This window comes from Typopeltis vanoorti, chromosome 15, assembly GCF_054136105.1.
Source record: "Typopeltis vanoorti isolate ZY-2024b chromosome 15, IOZ_Tvanoo_1.0, whole genome shotgun sequence".
Classification (NCBI taxonomy): Eukaryota; Metazoa; Arthropoda; class Arachnida; order Uropygi; family Thelyphonidae; genus Typopeltis; species Typopeltis vanoorti.
This window is the reverse complement of record NC_143563.1, coordinates 118,705,984-118,732,398: the sequence shown is the minus strand read 5'-3', so window position 1 is coordinate 118,732,398 and position 26,415 is coordinate 118,705,984. Positions and strand designations below refer to the sequence as shown.

The 26,415-nt window shown below is 34.4% G+C and overlaps 1 protein-coding gene across 1 annotated transcript in view; it reads left to right on the top strand.

Annotated features, from left to right (window-relative positions):
- The window catches only part of Hel89B (histone acetyltransferase 1), an 863,997-nt gene that overhangs the window by 226,186 nt on the left and 611,396 nt on the right, over positions 1 to 26,415 (top strand). The window contains exons 10-11 of the mRNA XM_090405810.1: positions 2,517 to 2,657; positions 17,680 to 17,807. Of these exons, the coding sequence (XP_090261936.1) occupies positions 2,517 to 2,657; positions 17,680 to 17,807 (269 nt within the window). The remainder of the gene's footprint in view (positions 1 to 2,516; positions 2,658 to 17,679; positions 17,808 to 26,415) is intronic.

Below are 26,415 nucleotides of genomic sequence, written 5' to 3'. Positions count from 1 at the left end.
CTGCTGTGAGACTTTGGCATAAAGTCTCTATCATTGTCGTTCTTTCCCGATGTATGCCTTCCATGTGTGTATAGGATACTATAACTTAAATCATCTTCCTATCGTGTTTTCTTCTAAGTAATCTTTTGTTTGTTACATGTCCAATATTGTCATATTTTATATTTCAAAGTCAGTAATTACTATCATGTCATTATTAATCTTGGTGGAATGATATAGTCGCTAGTAATTGCATCATTCCACCTAGATTAATAATGTAAAAACCTAAATCATGTAATGTTGTGATAGTAGCCTGAACACCCCTTGAGGCATACATCAGGAAATTTATAATAAATTTAAAATTCCATATTTGAGTATTACTGGTCAGATGTCATCTATCAGCTGCCTTTTCACATTTCATATTTTTAATGTTTTATTATTATTATTATTATTTATTTAATTATTTTTACCCTCAGGTGTCGTTTTACTTACTTTTCTAAGTAAAAGTAATTACTGCAGATATTAACAATTTTATCTTCAGTTTTTATGATACCTTTGGTATCTCTGACGGCGATCCTATTACAATACTTTTTCTTCCCTTTTTAAGTTTTTTTCTTGAATTGCCTCCAATTCAAGAAATATCCTGACAGTAGTCATGATATTTCTCTTCTATATTCTTAACTAAATGTTCCTATGATGTGTGAGGTCTGTTGATTGTGGGGAGGTATTCAGTGCCAACTCTTTGTCCAATCCATCTATTCAGCAGATTGTGGTCAAGATAGGCCCTCACATCACGATGGTGGTGGGGAAGTGCTCCATCGTATTGGAATTAAAACTTCTCCCCGTCCCCAAACTTCTGTCAAATGTGTGGCATGACGGATTCCTGCAGCAAGTTAAAATAAATTGCACCAGTGACAGTGTTATCAAAAAAGAATGGTCCAATTAAGCGCCCAATGCTGTCAATCCACAACTGCAGCTACTGGGAAACAGAATCCATATATTATGGTGGACACCATGTGAACTTACTGTAACCTCTAGTAAGTTCACATGGTGTCCACCATAATATATGTATTCTGTTTCGCAGTAGCTGCAGCTGTGGTGATTAACTGAGCCATTTAACTGAGATGTAGTGTCATTGCTCCAAACAGTCTTGTTTGTAAACTGTGTGTCCTCTGCATGTTTTGCATGGTACCACTCACAAAGTTCAACTCTCCAGTTAGGATCATTTTTATTGAGGGCATGGACTAATGTTGGAATAAAAATTTTTCAATGGGAATGCGTCAAAATGTGATGAATGCTCGATTTTGATATTTTTGTCTCACCCAAACACATTTTCTTGGAGATTGGCAGTAAGTTTCCAGCAGCTCATTTTCTCTCATAGATGTGTGTGGTCTTCCAGAATGCTGCTTCTGTACATCTTGAACAGTTCTATCTGCTTAAAACCCATCTCTAATTTGAGTAATGGTCAGATGCATTGTTGAATCTCTTTGAAACTGCTTTCTAAACTGTCATTGCACTTCACTTATGTTCTCGCACTTCCAGTAGCACTTTAGGATACATTTCCTTTCCTCAAAGCTTAGTCTTCTTTCAATCATTATTTCCATTATTTCTTCCATTATTTGGCACACACCTTTATAGGTTAAGCATATAGAAATATTCATAATGTATATATATAAGAAGACTGATTACTGTGTGAAGTTAATTGTTGTAATTAATCATAGTTTTTATTATTTCTTACTTACGAATGAATGTAAGATCACAATATTTATGATAATGTAAATGACTATACTTTTTTTTTCTTTCTTTCTTCTTTTTTTTTTTTTGGAACTGTAATATTATATATATATATATAACTGATTTACTCGGCGAAAAGATATATTTGAAGTAGATTAAATGACTGGAAGCCAAGAAATAGAAACACTTTTTTTTTTTATTTAATTAAAGTGCACAACTACTTTCATCTTTTCAGAAGACTTCATTGAGTGTATTACATGAAAAGAGAAAAAAAGAAAAATGCAAGAGAAAAGCTATAAATTAAATTGTCAATGTATTACTGACATTCAAAGCCATTCTGGACACCATCGTCATGCATTGTATTGGCTCATACATGCTGTCATGGTCTCATGAATGCCAAAGTTATATAGCAACATAGTAACAATCAGAGAGATTATAGCCGAGGTTAATTTGAGATGTAACGAATCAAGGACAATTTCCTTAGATTCCACGTTTCTTCTCTCAATTTTGTCATAGCATCTAAAGATGTTCTCTGATTTGTTCCAGATGACTGGGTGATGATAGAATTTTCATCATTAGGGTCAGCATAATTAAGGACATATGCACACACACGTGAATGTGTGTACATGCACATGTGTGTGTATTTTTTTATTAAAGTTGAAATGAAGTCGCATTAGTAAATAAAGCATGTGTTAATGTCGATATTACATGATACCTTATCAGGTTTGCTTAAATATTTTTCCATTCTGCCTACAGTTATTAATTAAAACTGTCTTCTCATGTTTAATAACTTTTGTGTCTTTCAGGATATGACAGATAAGTTGCTTCCTATAGTGTTTGAACCCATATGTCGGGGACTTCAGGATCCAGTAGATGATGTTAGTGCTGTAGCCGCAGCTGCCCTTGTTCCTGTTACTGATGTTTTTGTTAAAGCATTGCCTAAAGAGGTATGAACTGTTACCTTTATTTGAAAGGACTGAAATTAGTTGCAGAAGTATCTAAGTTTCTTTTAGATGATAAATGAATTTTCTTATCCATTGTGAGACCATGGATGCAAGTTGAAAGCATGTGGAAAATTTTTATTAATCTTCTTGTGAACAAAAGATCAATCTACACAAATGCACTAATCTTTATCCCACTTGTGATATTTACATGCTACAGTTCTTCACCTTTTGTTGGAAGAGACAAAAAAAATTCTTTTGTCTAAGAAAATGTGGGGCAGCTCTTCTTACCTGATTTTCATTCTTCATCTTCTTAGAGTATACTGTTAGTAGTTATTCTATTCATGTGATGCTGAATGAATTGGACTGACAATTTATGATTAAGCCAATAAAATAATTCCTTTGGGATTGTAATTATTATAACACTTAAAAGAAGGTTATAATTATTGCAATACTTTGAAAATAATACAATTTTTGTTGATTCACTGAGGCAACTCATATGTATCAAAGACATAGTTTACTGTACAGGAATGTTGCTGTTGTGAATTTCTTTCAGAATAGAGGTAATGTTGTTGAGTTTTATCAGAAATTTTTGAAAGTTTGTCACAGCAAAATTTTCTTTATGGCAAGTTGGCTGTCAAGTGATGAAAGTTTAGTAAATATACAATGCATAACAACATTTGTCTAAGAAGGAGATATAATGTAAGACTCTTTGGGAAAAATGCATTTCTATTCAGATAAACTTATAAAACTATCCGAGTCAGTTTCCTGACTGGGGAGGAATTTAAAAAAAAACAACATAATGTGTGTAATAACACTCAGAGTTTGTATAGAACATTCTTTAGAATAAAGATTCAAAAAATATTAATTGAAAATTAATAAACTGAGCATTATCCATTCATCAGTTATTTTTTGCAATAGATACAAACTCATCGGATGCTCAAGGGTCAAAGCTGAATAATTTAGGAAATGATCTCCGTGTAACCTTTCAATAAGGGGCAATCATCTTGATTGTAAGGGAAGTGGCACTCCCATGGGCCCCTAGCTGGATATATCCTCTCCTTCTTCTACTTTGAGGAAGACCCACTTACTTTAATCTTTCCTATAAGGCCTTATCAGCCAACTCTTCTTACTTTATGACCCTTATGCTATTAGAGTACTCGAGGGCCATGGGGTCTTTTCATTTCTGGCCTTACAACTATGTCCTCTCTATAAACCTTACTATATTTCTTCTATAATATACCCTTTCCCCTTCAATATACCCTATTCCTCCTATGGGTTTAAATTCGGAAGAAGGCGAGTTCAGAAGCCTTAAGGTAGCAGCCCTACCACTGAACTGTTCCATTGTCAGGCTAGTCCCCTGACATGTAGAACATAACCATACTTGTAAGCTGACAGAAAAAGATAATCGGATTGAATCTATGGGAAATGACCCTGGAATGGAAAAGGGAAAACGAAAATGGAAACGACAAAATATAATACACATAGCAAACTGGAATGTAAGAGGAATAGCATATAAAGAAATAGAATTAGACCAGTTATTAAATGAAAGAAATTTTAAAATAGCAGTAATCACTGAAACAAAAAAGAAATTAAAAGGAACTATGAGAACTGAAAATTTTAATGTGATATACAGTGGAGTCGACAGAGACCAAAGAGCACAAGCAGGAGTCATGATTTGGATTCATAACTCCCTTTCAAAACAGTTAAAACATTATAAATTATGGAATGAAAGAATAATAGAAGCTAGAATAAAAATAGATAGAGGCTATTTAACAATAATTGGTTTATATGCCCCAGAAGAAGGAAGAGAACAGGATAATATTGATTTTTATAATCAGCTACAAAACATATATAATAAAATAAATAAAAATGATTACATAATTTTAGCAGGAGACTTAAATGCAAGAATTGGAAACACGAAAATTAATAATAATATAGGAATACATGGAGAACACACTCTAAACAGAAATGGTAAAAAATTGATTGACTTTGTAGTTTATAATAACCTAAAAATAATGAATTCCTTCTATAAACATAAAGACATACATAAATATACTTGGACAGCAAGAGGATGGAAATGAATATTAGATTACTTCATATTAAATGAAAAGACATCAAAATTTTCACTAGATGTTAGAGTTCACAGAGGATATGAAATAAGCAGTGACCACTTCCTTGTTAAAATAAAATTAAGATTACCACCTAAATGGCTACAAGTAACAAGAACAGAAAGGAAAATTGAAACATTTGTTTATAAAACTAGACTATTGAATGACACAAATGTACAATAGCTATATGAACAAAGAATTAACCAGTATCTAGATAAAATAAAACAAAATGAAGAAATAGAAATAGAATGGCTTAATATAAAAACGATACTAAATGCAGCAGCAAATGAAAGCTTAGGAAAGGCCAAAAAATTCAATAAAAGAAAAAACTGAAGATCTGGGATGATACAATCAAAGAAATAATCAAAAAGAAAAAAGAAGCCTATCACAAATGGTTAAGCAGTAAAAGATTAGAAGATGAAATAGAATATAAAAGAATAAGAGCCATAGCTAAAAGAGAAGTCAGAAAAAGACATAGAGAATCATGGAATAAATTTGTTTCTAATTTAGAACATGATTTATATAAAATAAGACCCAGTGTATATAAGATTTTGAAACACCTAAATGCAGATACCAAAGAAAACATAAAATTAAACACTGAATTGAAATTAGAAGAATTTCTAAATTACTACACAGAACTGTGGACAGACAAATATTTTAAAAAAGACAACTGGCAAACAATTAACGAAAATGAAAAGGAAATAACTGAAGAAGAATTAGAAATCAGCCTGAAAGAAACAAGAAACGGAAAAGCACCTGGAGAAGATAAGCTAGGTTCAGAACTATATAAATACGCAGGAACAAGATTCAAAGGAAGACTCTTATTATTTTTAAATAAAATTTACTCAACTAGTATCTCCCCAATAGAATGGAAAAAAGCAATTGTGATTCCTATCTTTAAGAAAGGTAATAGAGATGACCCTAAAAACTGTAGAGGTATCAGTATACTAAATTCATGTTACAAAATATACAGCAGAATCTTAAATAACAAACTAATGAAATATTCCGAAAACTTTATTCTAGAGGTACAAAATGGATTTAGAAAAGGACGATCATGTATAGACCCAGCCTTCTGCCTAAAATTAATAATAGAGAAAAGAAGAGAATATAATTTAGAAACACATATTGCATTTATTGACTTTGAAAAAGCATTTGACAAAGTTAAAAGAAACATATTATTTAACATATTAAAAGAAAGACAAATACCGAATAATATCCTAAAAGCAATCACAAGTATATATGAAAATAATCAAATACAAATAAGATTAAATCACGAGCTATCATATACAAGAGAGATAAACCAAGGGGTCCGACAGGGATGTTCCCTCTCAGCAACTCTTTTTAATATCTACCTAAATGAAATAATAATAAAATGGAGTAAAAATTTACATCAAGGAATTAAACTTTCACCTACAGTTAACTTAAACACTCTCCTCTTTGCAGACGACCAAATAATAATTACAAATTCTGAAGATAACTTACAGAAAGCTATTTTAAATCTAAATGAGATATCCAAAGATTATGGTATGATAATATCAATGGAAAAATCAAAAACTATGGCCTTTAAAGGACAAGATCCAGCAAGAACAAAAATAGTATTAGATAACAAGATCTTAGAACAGGTGAATTCATTTAACTACCTAGGATGTATGATCACTTATGAAAATGAAAAAGATATAAATATAAAAATTGCAAAATATCTAAAAATAACAGGAGTAATTAACTCTATATTTAAACCAAACCTAGTTCAAAAACAAACCAGGCTAAAAGTATACAATACATTAGCCCTACCGGTCTTAATGTATGGAAGCAAAATCTGGACAATAAAACAAAAAGACAAACAAAGATTAACAACAGCAGAAATGAAGTTTATGAGAAAAACTGCAAGGGAAACCCTATTTGATCACAAAAGAAATGAAGATTATATAAATAGAAAGGTGACCAACATGCTCATGAACAGTACAAAGTTCAGGCAAGAGAAGTAGCCAACATGGTAAGAAAGGCAAAATTAGATTATGAGAAGAAATTAGACTGGCAGGCCAAAAGAAATCCTAAAGCGTTCTTTCATTATATGGTAAGTAAGAGGAAGAATAACTATGGAAGAATAACTTTAATGAATGCTGATAAAGAGGCTTATGAATCAATAGTTGAGCTATTGAGTGATCACTTTGCAATGCTCTACATCCAAGTGAAAACATTATTATGACAGGTAATGACGTGGAAATAGAGATTGATATCGCAGAATCTTCTCAATGTAAATATAGCCATGGAAATAGATGGAATATTAACTTGCATTTAATGAGAAAAGTTTCAAGGGTAATGCCTCTGATTAGGCTCTTAAATTGTTTAAACCTCAGCTCTGGCAGAGTCCTAAGGGAAGAAAGAAGACAAAATAATTTACTTGCATAAGGGAGCCTCTATGATTGCAGTAGCAAATTATAGACCATTCAGTACTTGGTCAAAGAGTAAATTCAGGAATGGGTGGATATGAATATGACACTAAGAGGTACAGTATGTCTTTCTAACTTTTTATACTCGAGTGACAGCTCAGTTGAATAAAAGGAATGGCTACATGATGATCCTACTGGATTTTGCAAAGCGTTTGATATAACACCATATTGAACTGTGTTTTGCAAATTAGAATAAATGTGATGGATATGACTTTGGATTTATGGATATGAGGATGGCTGATGGACAGATATCATAAAGTGTGGAATCCAGGAGAAAGGTGACTAGTCATTCTATGCACGCAAGGTTCTCTGCTAGGACCACGACTGTTTAATTTGTATATAAATGATAATCTGAATATTCAGTTGTTTGCTAATGAGGCAAAATTGAGTAGAGTAATAATTAATTATGGCAATGTGGAGAGCTTGCAGGATGATTTAATTAGGCTGTCATTATGAACAAAAGAGAATGGACATCCGTTTAATGTGGAGAAATGTGAAGTTTATGCATTTTGGGATAGATCTCAAGCTGTGTATCACATTGATTGAACTGTACTCCACAAAATGGGTTAAACTAGGGGTTTGGAAGTGGTAGCAGATGGAAAGTTGAAGTTTAGAGGCCATATTGCTAAGGTAGCCTGGGTAGCTCACAGTATTACTTGGTTATCGAAGAACACTAATAAGCAGAGATAAGGAGGTTATCATTTCTCTTTATAAAGCTTTGACACAACCACATCTGGTTTACTGTGCTGAAATCTGGTCATCTAGGTTTCTTGGGGATGAGGAAGTGGTTGAGAGGATGCAAGTGAGCAAGATGATGAGTGTTCTGTGAAATGCTCTGTTTGTTTGGATAGTTTAGGTATCTCATGATGAGTCTTGGGGCTACATTAAAGTGCCCATGCAGCAATAATAATGATGATGATGATGATGTAGGATAGGGTACTAATTCTGGAACACAAAATGAAATGAAATAGGTAAATGCAGTGAACTGATTTTGCTAAATTGGAGAGATCTTTGCTTTGGTTCATGTAGGAGGTGGAGTAAAAAGGATGGTGCTAGGATGTCAACCTTTCTTGGATCATGTTATAATAGTTAACAGTTTCCAAAAGTAACTTTTACTCAGTTCCTTGACCTCTCTTACAGCAGGATGTGATCGACTCTCTCTCCACCCAGCCATCCAAGTTGGCCTTGTTGCTGAGTGAATGGCATTTCTACTCTCTGACTGATCCAATATAGATATATTCATAAATGGCTTTTACGTGGCAGAGAATATCATCATCTGACATAAGACTACTTCCTGCTTATTAGAGGTCTGAAATGGCCCCAAAATGTTCCACGTTTGGTCTCTAAAGTGTGGTTGCTGAGTTATATAAACCTGATTTAATTTATAGTATTGCATGCTAATCTTTTATGAATACACTTCAGCTAAAACATGTTTTTCATGTGACTCACACTCATGAAAGGTTTTGTAAACCTATAATATGTTCATACTGTAGGTGGGCTAAGGTTTTTTTTTTTTTACATAGCCCTGAAACTCTTCTCTAGAGATCAAACATGGAACTTGTTTAGGACATTTCAGACCTCCAGTCAACAACAGGGTAGTGGTCTCACACCAATCAATGAAATGCAACTCCTACTATCACAAACATCCATGACCTTACATGATTCAAACCCCTATTGGTTAGAGCGGATGTGCTAACCACAAGGCCAACCAGGCTGGCAATGGTGAAAAGTTTTACTTGATTGCCTACTAATTGTACAAATTTATTTTATACAATTCAGGATAATAATTTTCCAGAATTATTTGGGATAGTGAGACAGTCTTTACCTTTCAGATTGGGTCTGTGATGTAAGGCCTCTGCATTTTCTTTATATAAACGCTCAGGTTTACGGCATCTTTCTTATACGGCAGGTAGCATCACCCAGATAAGAAGAAGCCCATAGGACTCCTACACCATATATCAAAGGCATTGCTGGCCTGCTTGGCTGAGTGGTTAGCGTATTCGATCTCCAGGAAAAAGGCTGCTGGTTCGAATCCCACTGTGGGCATGGATGTTTGTGGTTGTCTGTGAAAATACTAGTGGTGGTGATTGACAATAGATGACATTGGTGTAGATGATGAAGGTAGTTATGAGTGGTGGAGACGGAGAGTTGTAGAAAATGTGCCCTCCCTTGATGAGTCTTTGGACTCCCTGGACGTGTTATGTAATAATAATAATAATAATAATAATCTCGGAACGTCTGTGAAAAATTATGAAGAAATACAAACTCACTGCTACCTATGAACCAAATCCACAATTTGCTACCTTCTCCAAAAGACAAACTCTCATCTATGGTGCTACCTGGCATATAAGAAGTTCCATGTAAGATGTCTTACTATGGACAAACAGGAAGATCCATAAGTAAATGCATCTCTGAACATCAAGACCACGTCTGTCTTATCAAACTGCATAAATCTGGCCTCGCACAACATGGAGTTGAAACCCTAACCATAGGATCCAATGGAAAAACACCAAGCTGCTACATAGACCCTTATATAAACATGAGTGTTTATATAAAGAAAGTGCTGAAGCCTTACGTCACACACTAAACCACAATGATTGTCTCACTATTCTAAAAGTCTGGGAAATTATTATCCTGAATTGTATAAAATAAATTTATCAAATATATTTTAATTACAGCCTTTTTTTTTTTTTTTTTTTTTGTGAAGTCTTCAAACACGCTACTGTACACATAGAGGGATTCCAATGTAAGCATGTGCACTAACTGTTCCTTTGGATGTAATTCCTAGTATTGTTTGTAATAACTGTACGGATGATGTTTTAAGATACTTAAGATGAAATATCTACATATTATTAAAATTTAATTACTGTGGTATTTGTGTGAATTTTTATTTATGGATACTCCACAGGTTTCACTATATAATAGATCATGGGAATAGTTGCTACGTGAAATTTCTTTGGAGTAGTTTTCAGAATGGCTGAAATTACTCTTGTATTTGTAAAATATTCAGTGTGTAAAATAATCAGAAAATGCAGTGTAAGTTATTACTATTAGAATTGTTCATCATAGAATAAGGTTCATGCAGTATTTATTTATCTTTGAAATACATCCTGAAGGCTTATATGATTTAAAAAAATTACAAATTATATATTTCTTTAAATACAATCTTTAAAGGTACCTGCGGCATAACTATAAATAATGCATTACATGATAACCACAGTAATTAACTTTAATGAAATGAAAGTACAGATGTTTTGTATTGAAAATAACAGTACATCATTAGTGCATAGAAACAAGCAAATCAAAGAAATGGGAATAAAAGGTACACACAATAATCAGTTTACGAATTAAAAATGGTTGCTGCTTGTTAGAAATTGATATATATTAATAAATAATATTAAAACTATTTTTGATGTTTACATAAAATGAGAATCTCCCAAAGTTTTGGGAGAGAGGGAATCATTCCAATACAGGTTTGGCCAATGTTAAAGGGTTTCACAACTTTCTATGAAAAGGCGTTCATATTTAAAGCTGCTTCTATGGAGACACTTCATCCCACTGGATACTGTGTTTACTGTCAATACTATGTTGTGCCAGACCAAACTTTTGAGGTTTCATGTATTCAATATAATTTTGTTGTTCATTAATTCTTTTTTCCACAGAACATTTCATTAAAGTTAATTACTTGCTTATTGTGTAATTTGTTTAAATTATATATAGAATAAAACTAATTATCAATGAAAATTTTTAAATTTAAATTTGGTTTGGTGTACTTGGCCATAACTAATGTGAGAAAGTATTTTATTTGTCTTAAGCACTAGTTTAATTAAAAGGAGACACCCTTGCATAGAAAGTTTACTCAGCTGTTTATACAAAATTCATTAGAATTTTCTATAAATTCCTGATACTGGAAAATTCACTTTAAGTTTTTATTTGAGAGATATTCTGATTTAGTTCAAGAAACAAGTCACAAGAAAACTGATTTAGTTCTTATGGTAATGCAGAAGAGAGTCTCCCAGAACAGAATAACAGAATGCTCTTTGGTCAGAATGATCTTGTTTTCAATCTCAGTATGAAGAATGATAAAGGTTCTTCAGGATGTGAAGAACCTTAATTATGGATTTTCACCTAAAGTTCAGTTCTCTTCTCACACAGATATGGCTGAGTTTCTCCTGGAATCTCAGACTTTTCATCCTGCCAGATAATGTATGAAGTTGCAGACATAGCAGATTATGTAATATGATTAAACATGCTATCATGGCAGCTAATTAGTTGTTTGTGCAGCAAATTATTTGACCATGACAGGCAGGTCTAACATATTAAGTGAAAGATAATGCAATGAAAGAAATTTCCAGTTTTTGTTTTCTTAATAGTATTTTTAAGGCTAGTAAATTTTTTCTTTCCCTCTGTTCCACTTGACATCATTCTCAGATTATAAATAAAGCAATATAACTATTTTTCAGGGAACAACTAGATGCTCAATTGTAAAATTTGCCATCAATAATTTTGCACTTAATCATCATGCATATCAAGGAATTTTGTCTAGCATGGCCTGTTCCGGCCTTAGAAGTCATTGTTGAATTGTTTAAGAGGACGTCCTGGTTTTCTTTTTCCTAATAGCTTGTACTTTAAGGTTTGTTTTGGTAATCTTTCTGTTTTCATTCTTTGAACATGTTCCATCCATGTTTATATTTTTTAATTTTTTCTATTACTGGTTCTTGGTTTGATTCTTTCATAATTTCTTCATTTCTTTTGTGATCAAATAGGGTATACTTTGCAGTTTTTCTCATTAACTTCATTTCTGCTGTTATTAATCTTTGTTTGTCTTTTTGTTTTATTGTCCAGATTTCGCTTCCATACATTAAGACTGGTAAGGCTAATTCTGCACTTAATAATCTCTTTTTTGTTTTTTTTTTAAATCTGCTTTGATTAAAATGTGATGTCTTTGAAGGCAAAGTTTGTTTGAACCTTGTGTCATTTTTTCATTTATAAGTTTTGTTCTGCATAATTTTTTTTTCTCTTCTTATAATGAAATGAATGACTATAAAATATTCATTCTGATGACAAAATAATAAATTTCCTTTTATAGCCCAAATAGGCTATGGGTGTTAACCACCCAAATGGTCATATATACTACACAATTTTATGTCTTCGTATCTGTGTTATTTCAATTTCAGTGGAGACTTCCCATCCATAAACACACATCAAGGCACATAAAGTAATCATCCTGTGAGCATAAATGTTTAGTAAATGTTTTTAGGTGCTAGATAAATCTCATTGCCAGGTGTGGGTTAACTTGCATATTGAATACCTGAATTGTAAAAGTTACCTATTTACTCTGCAGAGCAGAATTTCCTGATATCTAACCTTTAGGCCTAACCATAGTACTAATGCTAAGTCTGTTGGCTAGCACCCATTCTGTGGTGAAATTCTTTACTTAAACTGTTGACTGGAAGACAGTTGTTCTTCCAATTTTATCATCTCTCATAGCTTGTACATGTATGTCAGATGTCTGTGAGTCACACTTTTTAATTAAATGCATTAATTCTTTTGATGACATGCATTCCTTTTCTGCTAATGATTGCATTTGAGGCAATCATCATAATTATGAATCCAGATGAAATCCTTATTCCATACAAGGTTGGGTTTGCTGCAATCATTCATGGCAAGGAAGTAAGTTCATAGTTTTATTGTAGCAGACAAGAGCTAAAGGTGTCATTTTTTAATGATCATATTATTTGAAACAAACAGAAAACACAAAGACAAGTCAAATCAAGTTATCTATAACCTAAATGCAGCGATTAAGGAATTTATTTTTTTGCCTCTTATGCAGAATGTATGAATTGCTCTTTGGAGACTAGATTATGTTGTTAAATTTTATTTACGTGGCTCATTCCCATGAAATGTTATGTGCAGACATGGAACATTTGTACTATGGATGTGCTAAAGATTTTTTTCTATTTCTTTTAATTTTATATATTTTTTGTATATTTTAACCAAGTCTGGAAACCCTGCTCTAGATTCTAAACATGGAATTTTTTCAATCTACTCTAGTAGGCAGGGTGGTAGTTTCACTAGGTGATGAAATTTATCTCCCACTTAAATAAATCACAAACATCCGTATCCATGTGAGATTTGAATCTGCAGCCTGTTTGTTGGAGTGTGAATATGCTAACCACTCAGCCAACCAGGCCAGTGCACGCTGACCTGATTGGCCAGCACGTCTTCCATGCTGGCATTGAAAAAGAAGAATCTCTGAGCACGTTGGACATAGTGTAATCTCAGATGCACATATAAGTGAAGATGCTACTATATGGATATCTGCATGCAGATCTGAGGTTGGGAGGAAGGTAGAAAACTTGAAATTCAGCTTTTGCTTCTGTAATTAGTGTAAGCATTCTTTTGAACTACACTTGCTTGGTGCTTTGATGACTGACTCTGTAACCTTCTCTGCAACTAGAGGGACCCACAGATTATTGCTTGCAACAGATGAATTTTTTATTATGTTATTTCTGAACATATTTCAGGTATATTTGCAGAAGGATATTCTTTATTTTTTTATCCACTAGTCTGGTTAGCAAAGTGGATAGCATCTCCACTTTGAAACCAGTAGGATGAAGTTCAGATACCAAAGTGATACAAAATCTAACTGATTATTTCTTTCAAAATGATTGATTGCTTAATGAAGAGAAGCATAAAATTTGTGACCTGTATGGAATTCTACTGTAGTAGCGATATAGAACTTTGAAATGAGAGCTGACCAAATTTCGATCCCCTCAACAACTCATTATAGCTGATGATATGCTTCAGTTACATCTATGCTATAGTGTCATTGCTACATTATCTCCACATTACATGCAGGGGGGGGGGGGGGAAGAAAAATACAATATGGCCTTGCCATCATCATCATCAAATTCCTGCCATGTACCCTCAAGGGGTGTACAGGATATGACAGTACTACATGAAAAAATTACATCATTACTAACTTCCTATCTACAATTTTCCTCCAAATCAGTCTGTTACTTGTCAAGACTCCAACATTATCAGATCTTATATTTCTATCGTCTAAGGCACTTTGTACCATATCAATCCACCTATATCTTGGTCTTCCTCTGGGTCGTTTTCCTGCCAACCTGGCAGAGAACACTTGTTTTGCTAATCTTTCCTCTCCCATTCTATTTAAGTGACCATACCACCTGAGATTAGCTCTGCTAACACATTCCTGGATGCTGACAATGTCAAGTTCTTTCCTAATATCCTCATTTTTAATATGATATTGCCATTGATGCCATCTGTTCACGCCTCTAATCTTTCTCAGGACTCTCATATCTGCGGTCTCTAGTCTTTGGTCAAGTGTTTTACTTCTGACCCAGCTCTCAGATCCATAAGTTAAAACTGGTTTGAACACTGTCTTGTATATACCTAATTTAGTGTTCCGACTAATTTCTTTCTTATTCCATATGAATTTATTCAATTGACTTCCCACCATACCAGCTTTGCTGATTCTGTTGTCTATTTCTATATTTAATTTACCATCTTCAGTAAAAATCGTGCCTAAGTAGCTGAAATGTTTTACTTGTTCCACAGGTTCTCCATTCACAACACAGTTGACATTTTCAATGATTCTGCCTATTTTCATTGTCTTTGTCTTTTTATTGCTAACCTTCATGCCATATCTATTACAACAGCTATTCAATTTAGTCAAAGAATCTTGCAGACTTGTAGTGGATTTATTTAGAAGTATAACATCATCCGCATAAAGCAAAGAGCTGACGTTAACATCTGCAATTTTGATATCAGGTTTAATACCACATTCCTTCATAATGTGATCCATATAGATAATGAATAACAGAGGGGATAATGTAGATCCTTGTCTCACACCAGATTTAACATTAAACCATCTTCCTGTACTTCCTTCAATTCTAACTGCTGACTTACAACCCAAATAAAGACTAAGTATTGCTTGATATAATGCCCCATTGACACCATATAACTGCAGCATATTGAATAGCTTCTCTCTTGGCACCTTGTCATATGCCTTTTCCAAATCGACAAAACTTAAATACAGATCTTTGTTGTATTCCCATGCTTTCTCGATTATTTGTCGAAAAGTGAAGATCTGATCCTGACAGCCTCTATTTGGCCTGAATCCAGCTTGTTCTTCACCAAGCTTTTCTTCCACAATTCTTCTCAACCGTTTCTCAAGTATACTTGCATAGATCTTGCCAGGAACACTCAGTAGGGAAATACCTCTATAATTCTCACATTCAGTTTTATTTCCCTTTTTATATATGGGTACTATGAGAGCTCTACTCCAATCATCGGGAATTCGTCCCTCTGTCCAGGCTTTCTGAACTATGCAGTGCAGCCACTGTAAGACTTTTATACCACCATACTTCAGCATTTCTGGTCAAATATCATCTACTCCTGCTGCCTTTCCACATTTCAAGCCTTTGATAGCTTTTTCTACTTCAAGTATGGATTTGTATTCCTGACTGCATGCTTGGTCAGTGTTTTTTATCACTGTGCTGTCATCACTGCTTGTTTCATTTAGCAGTTTTTCAAAGTAATTACTCCATACTTCAAGGATATCTTTTTCTCCTGTTTTCATGTCACCTTTATCATCTCTAACTCCTTTTACAGCACTCTTTCCTCCATTCCTAAGCTTCTTCAACAACCTCCAGAATATTTTGCCACCTTCTTGATATTTATTTTCTATATTCTTGCCAAAGTCCTCCCATGACTTTTGTTTAGCTAGTTTTACACACTGTTTAGCTTTCTTACATTTGTTTCTGTATTCTGTAAGAGTAAAAGCTGACTTATTTGCCAGGAACTTTTGCTTTGCTTTCTTCTTTTCCTTCACTGCCTCTTTAACTTCCTGTGACCACCAGGGAGTTCTAATTTTTTTATCCTTGCATACAACCTCACCACATGCCTCTCTGGCAGAATCATTCAATGTTTTCTTCAGAGTTTGCCACTGAATCTCCAAGGTTTGATTCCTGTTCTCAAACTCTTTCATTTTCTTTTCAATAATCGTTCTCTATTTTGGTTTACAGTTCACATCTGACAGCTGCTCAACTTTTATTCGCTTTAAAACTTTCTTACATGTTATTCTTTTCAATATGAAATTCAATTTTATCCTGCTCAAGACTAAATAGTGATCACTTCCAATTTCAAATCCTCTGTACACTCTGGTGTCCTGCACCAGGGAGAAAGCATCACTATCAACAATAACTTAGTCAATGAGACTTTTCTTATTCCTAGCCTCTTCTCTCCATGTGAATTTGTGCACATTTTTATGTTGGAACATGAGGTTAGTAATAACCAGTCCATGTCCTGAGCAGAAATCCAACAGATATTTGCCATTATTATTAGCTTTGCTCTTTTCTCCAAATTTTCCCAAAATATTTTTGTATGTCTCACAATCATTTCCTACTCTGCTGTTTAGATCCCCAACAAGGACCAACTTTTCCTTTTTCGTTGTGTCAGTTGCTTTTTCTAAAGCGTCAAAAAATTCCTCCACTTCTACCTTAGTAGAACCTTCTGTGGGACCATAGGCACAAATAAGTCTCATTGTCCAGTTCCCCATTCTCATATTTGCCCACATTATTCTACTTGGGACTGACTGCCATTCAAGAAGATTAGCCTCGTATTTTGTGTTGAATACTATGGCTACTCCTTCTTTTTTGTCATTGCCTGAATATAACATTTTGTATTTATTGCTCAGCAAGATCTCACCAGTTTTGGTCTTTTTTGTTTCAGTCACCCCTATTATGTCGATCTGGTACTTATCTAATTCTTCAGCTAGCTCCATTTCTTTGCCATTCAGGCTTCTTATGTTGATAGCACCGATCTCTAACTCTGGTGATGCTGAGTTGGGGTGTGCTTTCAGATTTGTTCCAGTAACTGACTTTTCGCTGTTTTCCCTGGTTCCCTGGCAAAAACAATGGGGGCTTTGTTTAACCGGGCAACGCCCCAGCCAGCATGAAATTTTGTCATTGCGTACCATCATTTTCTATATTGGTTTAAGCCAATAAGAATACAATTTGGTCGGCTAAATCCCAAATTGCCTGCCCATCCTCGTTCGTTCAGTATCCAGGTATATACCCAACAGGGTGCACCACGAGAAAGTGAGGATTGGACATTAGGTCAGAAGCCGTGGTTGGCTCTCCGCATTCCTTTAAAGGCTATGTGGAGGTCTCCTCTCAGTTATACAGCTTTGACCCTTAAGCGCCCCTGGCCTTGCCATTAGAGTGGTAAATACTTAAGGTACTATTCCATTCATTTGCAGGTGCAAATGAATGGAAAACTGATAGGGGTTTGGGGGATGCAAATTCCAGTTACACATGGTTTATAATAGTTTTTTTGGGATAGTATCTTCTGTAAATTCCAATTCTTATGCTGCAATTTGTACGTTGTCTTTTTATTTCTGAATATATATATTTTTATTTTGCTAATTACATTTAGGTTCCTAGAGTGATAACATCATTATGGGATGCATTATTGGAGCTTGATGATCTCACTGCCTCTACTAGCAGCATTTTGATGCTTTTATCATCTCTCCTTTCTTATCCGAGTTCAGAGAATGCAAAATGGTGAGCTATATACTGTATATGTGTGTATTTTGTACAATATTTTATATACATAGTTTAAATACAAATCAAGCCATCAGACCAAAGAATTAATTTTGATTTTATTCTGGAGCAGGGAGAATTGGGCATTCACTTTATTTGTTAATTTTGTAGTTATTTATGACTGGGAGAACAGTTTTTTTTTTTTGTCAAATGGCATTCACTACTTGTGGTTTACTTTTTTTTGTGTATATATAAGTTTGGATAATCTTAACAAATTGCAATTTAATGCAGTATAATTTAATAAGTTAATTTAATAATGAAATTTCATAAGTTTATATTGAATAATAAGTGCCTTTAGAACTCTCTCATTAGGAATATATTGGTACAAATTGCATCTAGGAAGCATGTAACTTTTACGAGGGTGGTCTGAAAAGTTCTCGGCCTAACAATAAAAAAAACGAATTTATAATTTCAAAGTGATTTTTATTTTTCAACATAATCTCCCTTAAGATAATACATTTATTCCAGCGATGCTCCAGTGCCATTATTTCGTCCCTCTGCAAAATACCCCTCTACAGCTTTCACCCCTTTATTCAAAGAAAAATGCTGACCAGTGAGGAAGAGTTTTAGTTTTGGGAAGAGATAGAAGACAGAGGGAGCCAAATTTGGGGGAATAGGGTGGATGTTCCAACAATTCATAGTGCAAATCCCCTAATTTTCCTATTGCCAAAACACCTTTGTGGACACATGCATTGTCTGATGAAATATGATTTTTTTCCTTCTGCAAACTGGGTTTTTTCTCATGAATTTTTTTGTCTAGTCTGGTTAAAAGCTTGGAATAATATTCCCCGGTTATTGTTTTACCCTTTTCAAGATAATTAATAAATAAAATGCCTTTAGCATCCCAAAACACCGATGCCATGACCTTTCCTTCTGATGGAACCAATTTGTCTTCTTTGGCTCTGAACAAACAGCTTCTGTCCAATGTTTTGATTGCTGTTTGGATTCTGGTGTGTAATGGTGAATCCAAGTCTCATCCATAGTAATAAATTGATGCAAACAAAATTAGCTTTATTCTTGTTAAAACGCTCCAAGCACTGTTCAGAGATTTTCATGCGAGTGCGTTTTTGGTCTGCTATGAGCAAGCATGGCACCCATGTTGCGCATAGCTTTTTAATTTGCAATACTTCATGCAAAATATATCCTACACATTCTTTTGAAATGCTTACAGTCTCGTAAATTTGACGCACTTTGACCTGCCAGTCATCCAATACTATATCGTGCACTTGATCAATGATTTCTGGTGTTTTTTTATACTTTTGAATGTTCTTCACATGGATCATCTTCAAGGCACAGCCACGTTTAAACTCAGCAGCCCATTTCTTCATTGTCATATATAAAGGAGAAGAGTGTCCATAAACTTTTATGAACTTCAAATCTATTTCTTTTGGCATTAAACCTTCTTTTACAAAGAATTTTATAACTGCACTATACTCAGTTTTATCCATTTCAAGGGATACAGACAACACTTTTGTTTCAGACATCTGTATAAAACAAACTACTTTACAGAATGACTTGCAATTTCACATGGATGCTTATGACAGACGTACCAACTTAGAAAAAAAAAATTTTTTTTTGCCAATAGTGTTGCCATATATTGTTGAACTTTTCAAGCAAGACATAAGGGCATTTTAGTTGAAGATGAGTTGGACAGTCTTATGTGGAGACAGCATTTTTATTCTCTTAAATTTGATTTTGCATTCAACATTTATTTTTCTGTCTGTCCAAAATGGTTGAAATGTAGGTATTCACCAGCCTGTAGGGTGACATGAAGCCACATTGCTTAATTATGGGAGGCCACTAATCCTGAATATGTCGTTGAAGAATAAATAATTTAAATAGTATATGAATAAGTTTAAATTAAAGTTATTTACTTATAAAATTGGAGTATATATCACAAGTTATTTGTAGTGAATTCATTTTATTCATTAATATTATGACCACTGCTGCTGCTTGTTTTGCAAGACCTGAATTTAAATCCTCCCTCCCCAACTCATAGTTGGTTACATGTATGTTTTTGTATAAGTAATAAGTAAATCAGTTAGCAAATGGTTATTAAATAGTTTTCTGATTGGTCAAAAGGCAGTCCCATCAGAACTGTTCATTCATCCCCCCCCCCATTTCTGTCTGTGTGCTTGTTTTGAGGTATATTCTGTAATAGAGAGATAAAATCCCACATGAAACCATATCACAGATTTCATAGTGCATCATCCCTGACATGTACCCTCAAGGGATGTACAGGATATGATAGTACTACATGAAAAATTTACATCATTACTAACTTCCTAACTACAATTTTCCTCCAAATCAGTCTGTTACTTGTCAAGATCCCAACATTATTTCTATCGTCTAAGGCACTTTGTACTGTATCAATCCACCTATATCTTGGTCTTCCTCTGGGTCGTTTTGCTGCCAACCTGGCAGAGAAAACTTGTTTTGTTAATCTTTCCTCACCCATTCTGTTTAAGTGACCATACCATCTGAGATTAGCTCTGCTAACGCATTCCTGGATGCTGACAATATCCAGTTCTTTCCTAATATCCTCGTTTTTAATATGAAATTGCCATTGCTGCCTTCTGTTCACGCCTCTAATCTTTCTCAGGACTCTCATATCTGCAGTCTCTTGTCTTTGGTCAAGTATTTTACTTCTGACCCAGCTCTCAGATCCATAAGTTAAAGCTGGTTTGAACATTGTCTTGTATAGAGCTAATTTAGTGTTCTGACTAATTTCTCTTTTATTCCATATGAATTTATTCAATTGACCTCCTACCATACCAGCTTTGTTAATTCTGTTGTCTATTTCCATATGTAATTTACTATCTTCAGTAAAAATCGTGCCTAAGTAGCTGAAATGTTTTACTTGTTCCACAGGTTCTCCATTCACAACACAGTTGACATTTTCAACGAGATCAGACCCAGGGTCCTATCTGTTCTTGTGCATAATTCATTCTTCCATATTAACTTGTTCATCATTACTTGGAGAAAGAGAAAAAGTATGCATAGTGGTTCTCCCTTGCCTTCCAACCCACCATCAGCTTGGTGGTTTGGACATTTCCTTCCAACCAGATGTAATGGTTATACCGCCATGACTCGGTATCTTCAGCTTGGGTACCCTGGGATTGCCAGTTCCCGTGCACACCTAGGTGCGCCCCTGGGGGGCTTTATCTTTTATGCAAGTAAAAAAACAGTCGCATATCCATATTTCGTTAAACTAACAATTTTCGTCCTCAACTTTGCGTTTTCTAGATTTTGAACTCATTGATTAAACACAGAGTTCTGTTTGCAAAAAAAAGAAAAAAAAATTGTAAAGGCGCAACTTTTTAAAAGAAACTATTATATTACCGTTATAAATTTATAATTTGTTTAGTTTTTGAAAGAGCTTAATGCAAGTTCTTTCTTTCAATAAGTTTATTCAAGAATAATGCAAATGCTTTCATATTTCGTTAAAGTATGAATGCTCCTGTGCGACTGAAAATGCAAAGGCAAATGGCACAATCATGGAAACTATTGTGTCAAGCAAATATTTGTTACATGACCTCATGCTTCATATTAATAACACATTGTGCCTTTTGCTAAAACTTTAACACTTCAGCTAAATGAAGTGCAATGTTTCAGCAGGCCACAGGTTTAGTAATTGGAGGGCCGCATGTGGCATACAGGCCGTGGGCTGCTCATCACTGCTGGAGTAGAGAATAGGAATGTTAAACCTAGTTAAGATTGATTACCAGTCAGTTATTTGACTGATTTGTTTGGTCTCTTATTTGAACAGCTCTTATATTTCATCTGAAATATTTCAGGCTGCATTAGCACATGTATCTTAGTATTATTCTGAATCTTTTTACTGGCATTTTCATAAGGCTTAAATTGACTATGATAGTGGTGATCTCTAGTCTTTGAGCAGTCATTATCATCATTAGTTTCCTGAGAGGGTGTCCAGGATACTATAACAGTACTACACAATTAATTTACATCATTTACTACTCTTTAATTAGCAATTTTCTTCCAAATTAGTCTATCATTGTCATCACTCCCGTATTTTTAAATCTTATATTTGTTATTTTATAATTACTTATATTTTCTAGAGCACTTCTGACTGTATCACACCATATAAACCTTGGTTTTCCTTGGGTCTTTTGATGTAAAATGTGCATCCCCTCCTAATTTTATACATGGAGTAAACTGCACATATATGTCACAAAATCAGTCATTAAACTAACCTGATTTTGTGACTCTACATCATTGCTCAGAAGTAACTACAATTTCAACATCATATACTAGTCCCTGCCCTGTACTGCTTTGGCATGGAGTGACCATCTGGTGTTACCTCATTTTGTGACAGCTTGAGTTGTACTGGACCAGTATGAAAAATTCAGTTTTGTGATTTCTTTTGTAATTTTTGGTAAGAAAAAGGTAAAATTTTGGATCTGAGAGCTTCAGAGATGGACTTTTTCGCAATAACTGAGAATTCCCAAAAATCCAGTGACATATTTTTAGTGCAATGAATGATGGCATACTAACGTTGAACTGAAGCCAACAGGTCTGTTGGCTTCAGTCATGTGATGCTGCATTAGGCTGACAACAAAACACCATGCACGTAAGAAAACAGAAAATTTCTAGGTGTGGGGAACCCATCAAACACCAGATAGTATATGATATGAAACACTAATAAAAAGGAAACAGTTTTAAAAGAAAACATCCAAAAAATAAATAAATACAGTGTACTTAAATGGCTCAAAGCAAAACAGGAAAATATACATACATTCATCCATGTAAACAATCTACTTTCTTCCTGTAAATTTCATAAAGTTTTACACAAAATTATAACACAATTATTACAAATACAACAATAAAATAAAAATACAAATCGTTCATTTCTTGACGATTAGTTCAACTTATTACTTGCAGTATATTAAAATGAAATTAATACAAAAAATACTATTAGGTACTCCTGTGTTTCTCGCTAACTTGTATCTCATATGATATTTAGTGAGATTGTCTCACAGCAAATAAATAATACATCATCTCTGTTATCTATATTGATCATAGCAATTCCTACATAATGTAAAGTCCAGTGTGTGGCATTTTTCTGCATAGCTACTTGACTTTAACTTATTGAAGTATTTTAATGACAACACCATCAACCATAAAGAGAGGGAACTTACTCTGTAGCATAATATGTTAGCTAATCAAGGGGATGTTCAGGTATTTTGATACCTGATGGACAGATATCAGAAAATGTTATGTGGGGATGTGAATCTGCCTGATTTAAAGTAACCAGTGGTGCAGAATATGGTCCTTGGTATATCCCAAGGAACATATTCAAGTCCTTCCCAGTATCATATTAATGATATTGTGAAGGACCTGGCTGGAGATGTTAAATTGTTTGCTGATAATACAAAGATAGTAGGCAATCAGGGATGTTAATGATATGCAGCACTTACAGAATGATTTGAATAGTCTTGAACTGTTGGCATTTGGTAATGGCTGTCAGTTCAATGTTAGTATGTGCAAAGTTATGGGCTTTGGCATTTCCAGTGGTTTGTAGTGTTGATATTCTGTATGCATAAGCTTTATATTGGTGGGATTCTGCTTGGAGAAAATAATGAAGACTGATCTTGCAGTTATGGTGAAGCGGAAGTTGAAATTCTAAGGATACATATCAAATATTGCAAACACAGCCTACATGATAATTGTAATGCCAGAATGAACATTGATATGTGTAAGGATAAGAAGTCATTTTTCCTCTTTACACGGCTTTGACATGACTGCATTAAACTACAGTGCACAAATTTGGTTCTCTGGCTTCTGTAGAGATAAACAGCTGGAGAAAGGATGCAAAGAAGAGTCAAAAAGATGATCGAAATTGTATATATAGATTGAGAGTATATGGACTGCATGTACTGGTAAACAGAAGAAAGTGAGGTGATATGATAGAGATCTATGAACTTCTGAGAGAGTTTTATAACATACTGGTTAATGGGATTTTTCATTATATGGAAGGTGAGGAGAAGACAAAGGGGGCATATGTGGATGTTAATTTATGTATGCTTAAGAAAGGTATGAGAGAGCTAGATATTTCTCTCACAGAGCAGTGAAGGACTGGAATGGTTTGTCTGTTGAAGTGGTGAATGCATCTTCTGTGAGTGACTTTGAGAAAGTATGATAGCTGGTGTGGATGATGATGGATTCTCTCAATGAGTCCTTGCTCCTTTGGGAAGGTCTCTGATGATCATGATAATAATATTACTGTTTCTGTGAATTAACTGTATAATTGCTCCATAAGCATATTGGCAAAAGATTAGAATGAAAAAAGCACTTACATTATACCAATCTCTTATGAAGTATGTGTTGTTCTGTGTGCCGCCCAAGCATCTCTAGCTTATAGCATCTCAGCCTAAACCAGATAAACATTCCTACCATTCAGAGAGTCATGAAGTAATATAAAAAGAATAACTTTTACTTACATGTGTCAATAGAAAGCATTTCTATTGATGGTACAATGGTGCCTACACCATTAAAAATTTCAATCTCCAAGAACATGCACTTATCATTCTGATCTTAATGAAAGTAAGCATTCAAATACATTTAAACATGGTTCAATACTGTGCATGTTGTGCAACTTCATGGGACAACAGCATGTTCTTCAAAAAAAAAAAAAAAAAAAAAATCAGTTAACACCTTTTTATTCCCGTGTATAGGGAGTAGGCAAAGCCATTCAGCTCTATCTAACTTTTTGGAGACTGAGTGGGCACTTCAGTCTCCACTGGTACCCAATCAGAGATAACTGGCCCAAGGCTATCACTAATTAAGTGGCACGCAGTGTAGAGAGACGGTTCAACAAGTGCCGCCATCTTGTGGTCCCTAACCCTAACACTCGTATTTAATGTCTAAAATAATGTGGGTTCTACAGTCGATTTTGTTGAGTTTACGGGACGAAAAATCCGAGTTTCCGGGAGAAAAGAGCCGCTTGCCCATGCCAGAGATTGACTAACTTGGGAATTGGTCAAAATTTTTCTAAGCCTTTTTTCGACCAGTGTATAAATTGTTAAAAAAAAGTTACATTGTAGGCCAAAGAAATTACCATAAAGCTTAACATGTCACACTACTCCAGATATACGGGACCCCAAAAATTCACAAATGTAATATCCTCCTTCGTTCATTATTTGACAACATACACACCCCATCTACAAACTAACTAAACATTTATCCAGATCACTTTTCTCACTTACAGTCAACTCTCCATCATCTATTTTAAAAATTCTTTGCAATTTAAAACATTAATAGAAAATCTAACTCTAACAGAATCTGACATCATGTCAGTTTGAATATCACCTCACTTTTCACTGATATACCTTTAACAGAGACCCTTGACCTTATCAAGCCACCCTCCTCCCCAACATAATTGAATTGTTCAAATTCATTATATTTGCAGATGGTTTCCTATGGAAAGGAAAAATATATGACAAGGGTGTGCTGAAAAGTTGTGATGATTTCAAATTTCTTCAAAACCCCTGACATGTCTTCTTATATATTCTAAAAGAAAAATAACAAATTATTACAATTAGATGGAACGTGAGGATTAAAGAGTTTTAAGATATGTTCTTTCTTGTGGTTATATCAGTTGCTTTAATATCATTTTTGTTTAAGGTGTTTATCAGAGCTTTTCAGCCCCCTCCCTCTCCTTACAAAAAGCTGAATGGAACTACTATGGATTCCCTTCGATACCGCCTTTTTCTAGCAAACTTCTATATGGAATGTTCTGAAAACCAAGCCCTCAACATAGTCAGACAAAACCAACAGTTTGGCTGCACTATGTTGATGATGTGTTTGCTGTTTGGCCTCATGGTCCAGACACATTAGATACATTTTTGGCACATTTTAACAGCCCTAAAATAAACTTCATCATAGGAAATGAATGTAATAATATTTTCCCCTTTTTAAACACACTAGTGACATGACTTCCTAATGGTTCATTATCCTTTTCTATCTACAGAAAACCCACTCAGACTGGTAGGTATTTACATAAACACTTACACTACCACCACCACCCTTCCCAACAGTATGACATCTTCAAAATACTTAATCACTGAGCCAGGACTATTTGTTCAAGTGACACAACCCTTGAAACTGAACTTAGGGACCTCTGGAACTCTGATTCATCCAATAGCTACAGCCCATATAAAATAGATAAAATATTATATGTCCCCCCTTCCCCACCCATCCTTCCTATACTCAGTATGCAGGATCACAGTAAAACCATTCCCATCCATATGTTATGAATGCATCAGAAAAAATAGTCTAAGTCCTTTGCAAATATGATCTCCATACTATGCGATACATAGGGCAAATCGGCAGCTGGAGTGTTGGCAAAAATTTCTACCGAGCGTACCAACTAATAAATGGCAAAAGTATGATAAGAAAAATAAGAGTATGATCGTGAGTGTAAACAAAATGAAAGAGCGAGTGTTATATGGAGATTCTTTAGTAAGAGGTGTGATAGATGAGAATTTGACAAAATTGTACCAACCTGGTGCGAACATTAAGGTTGTAAGCGAGTCTATTAGAGCGC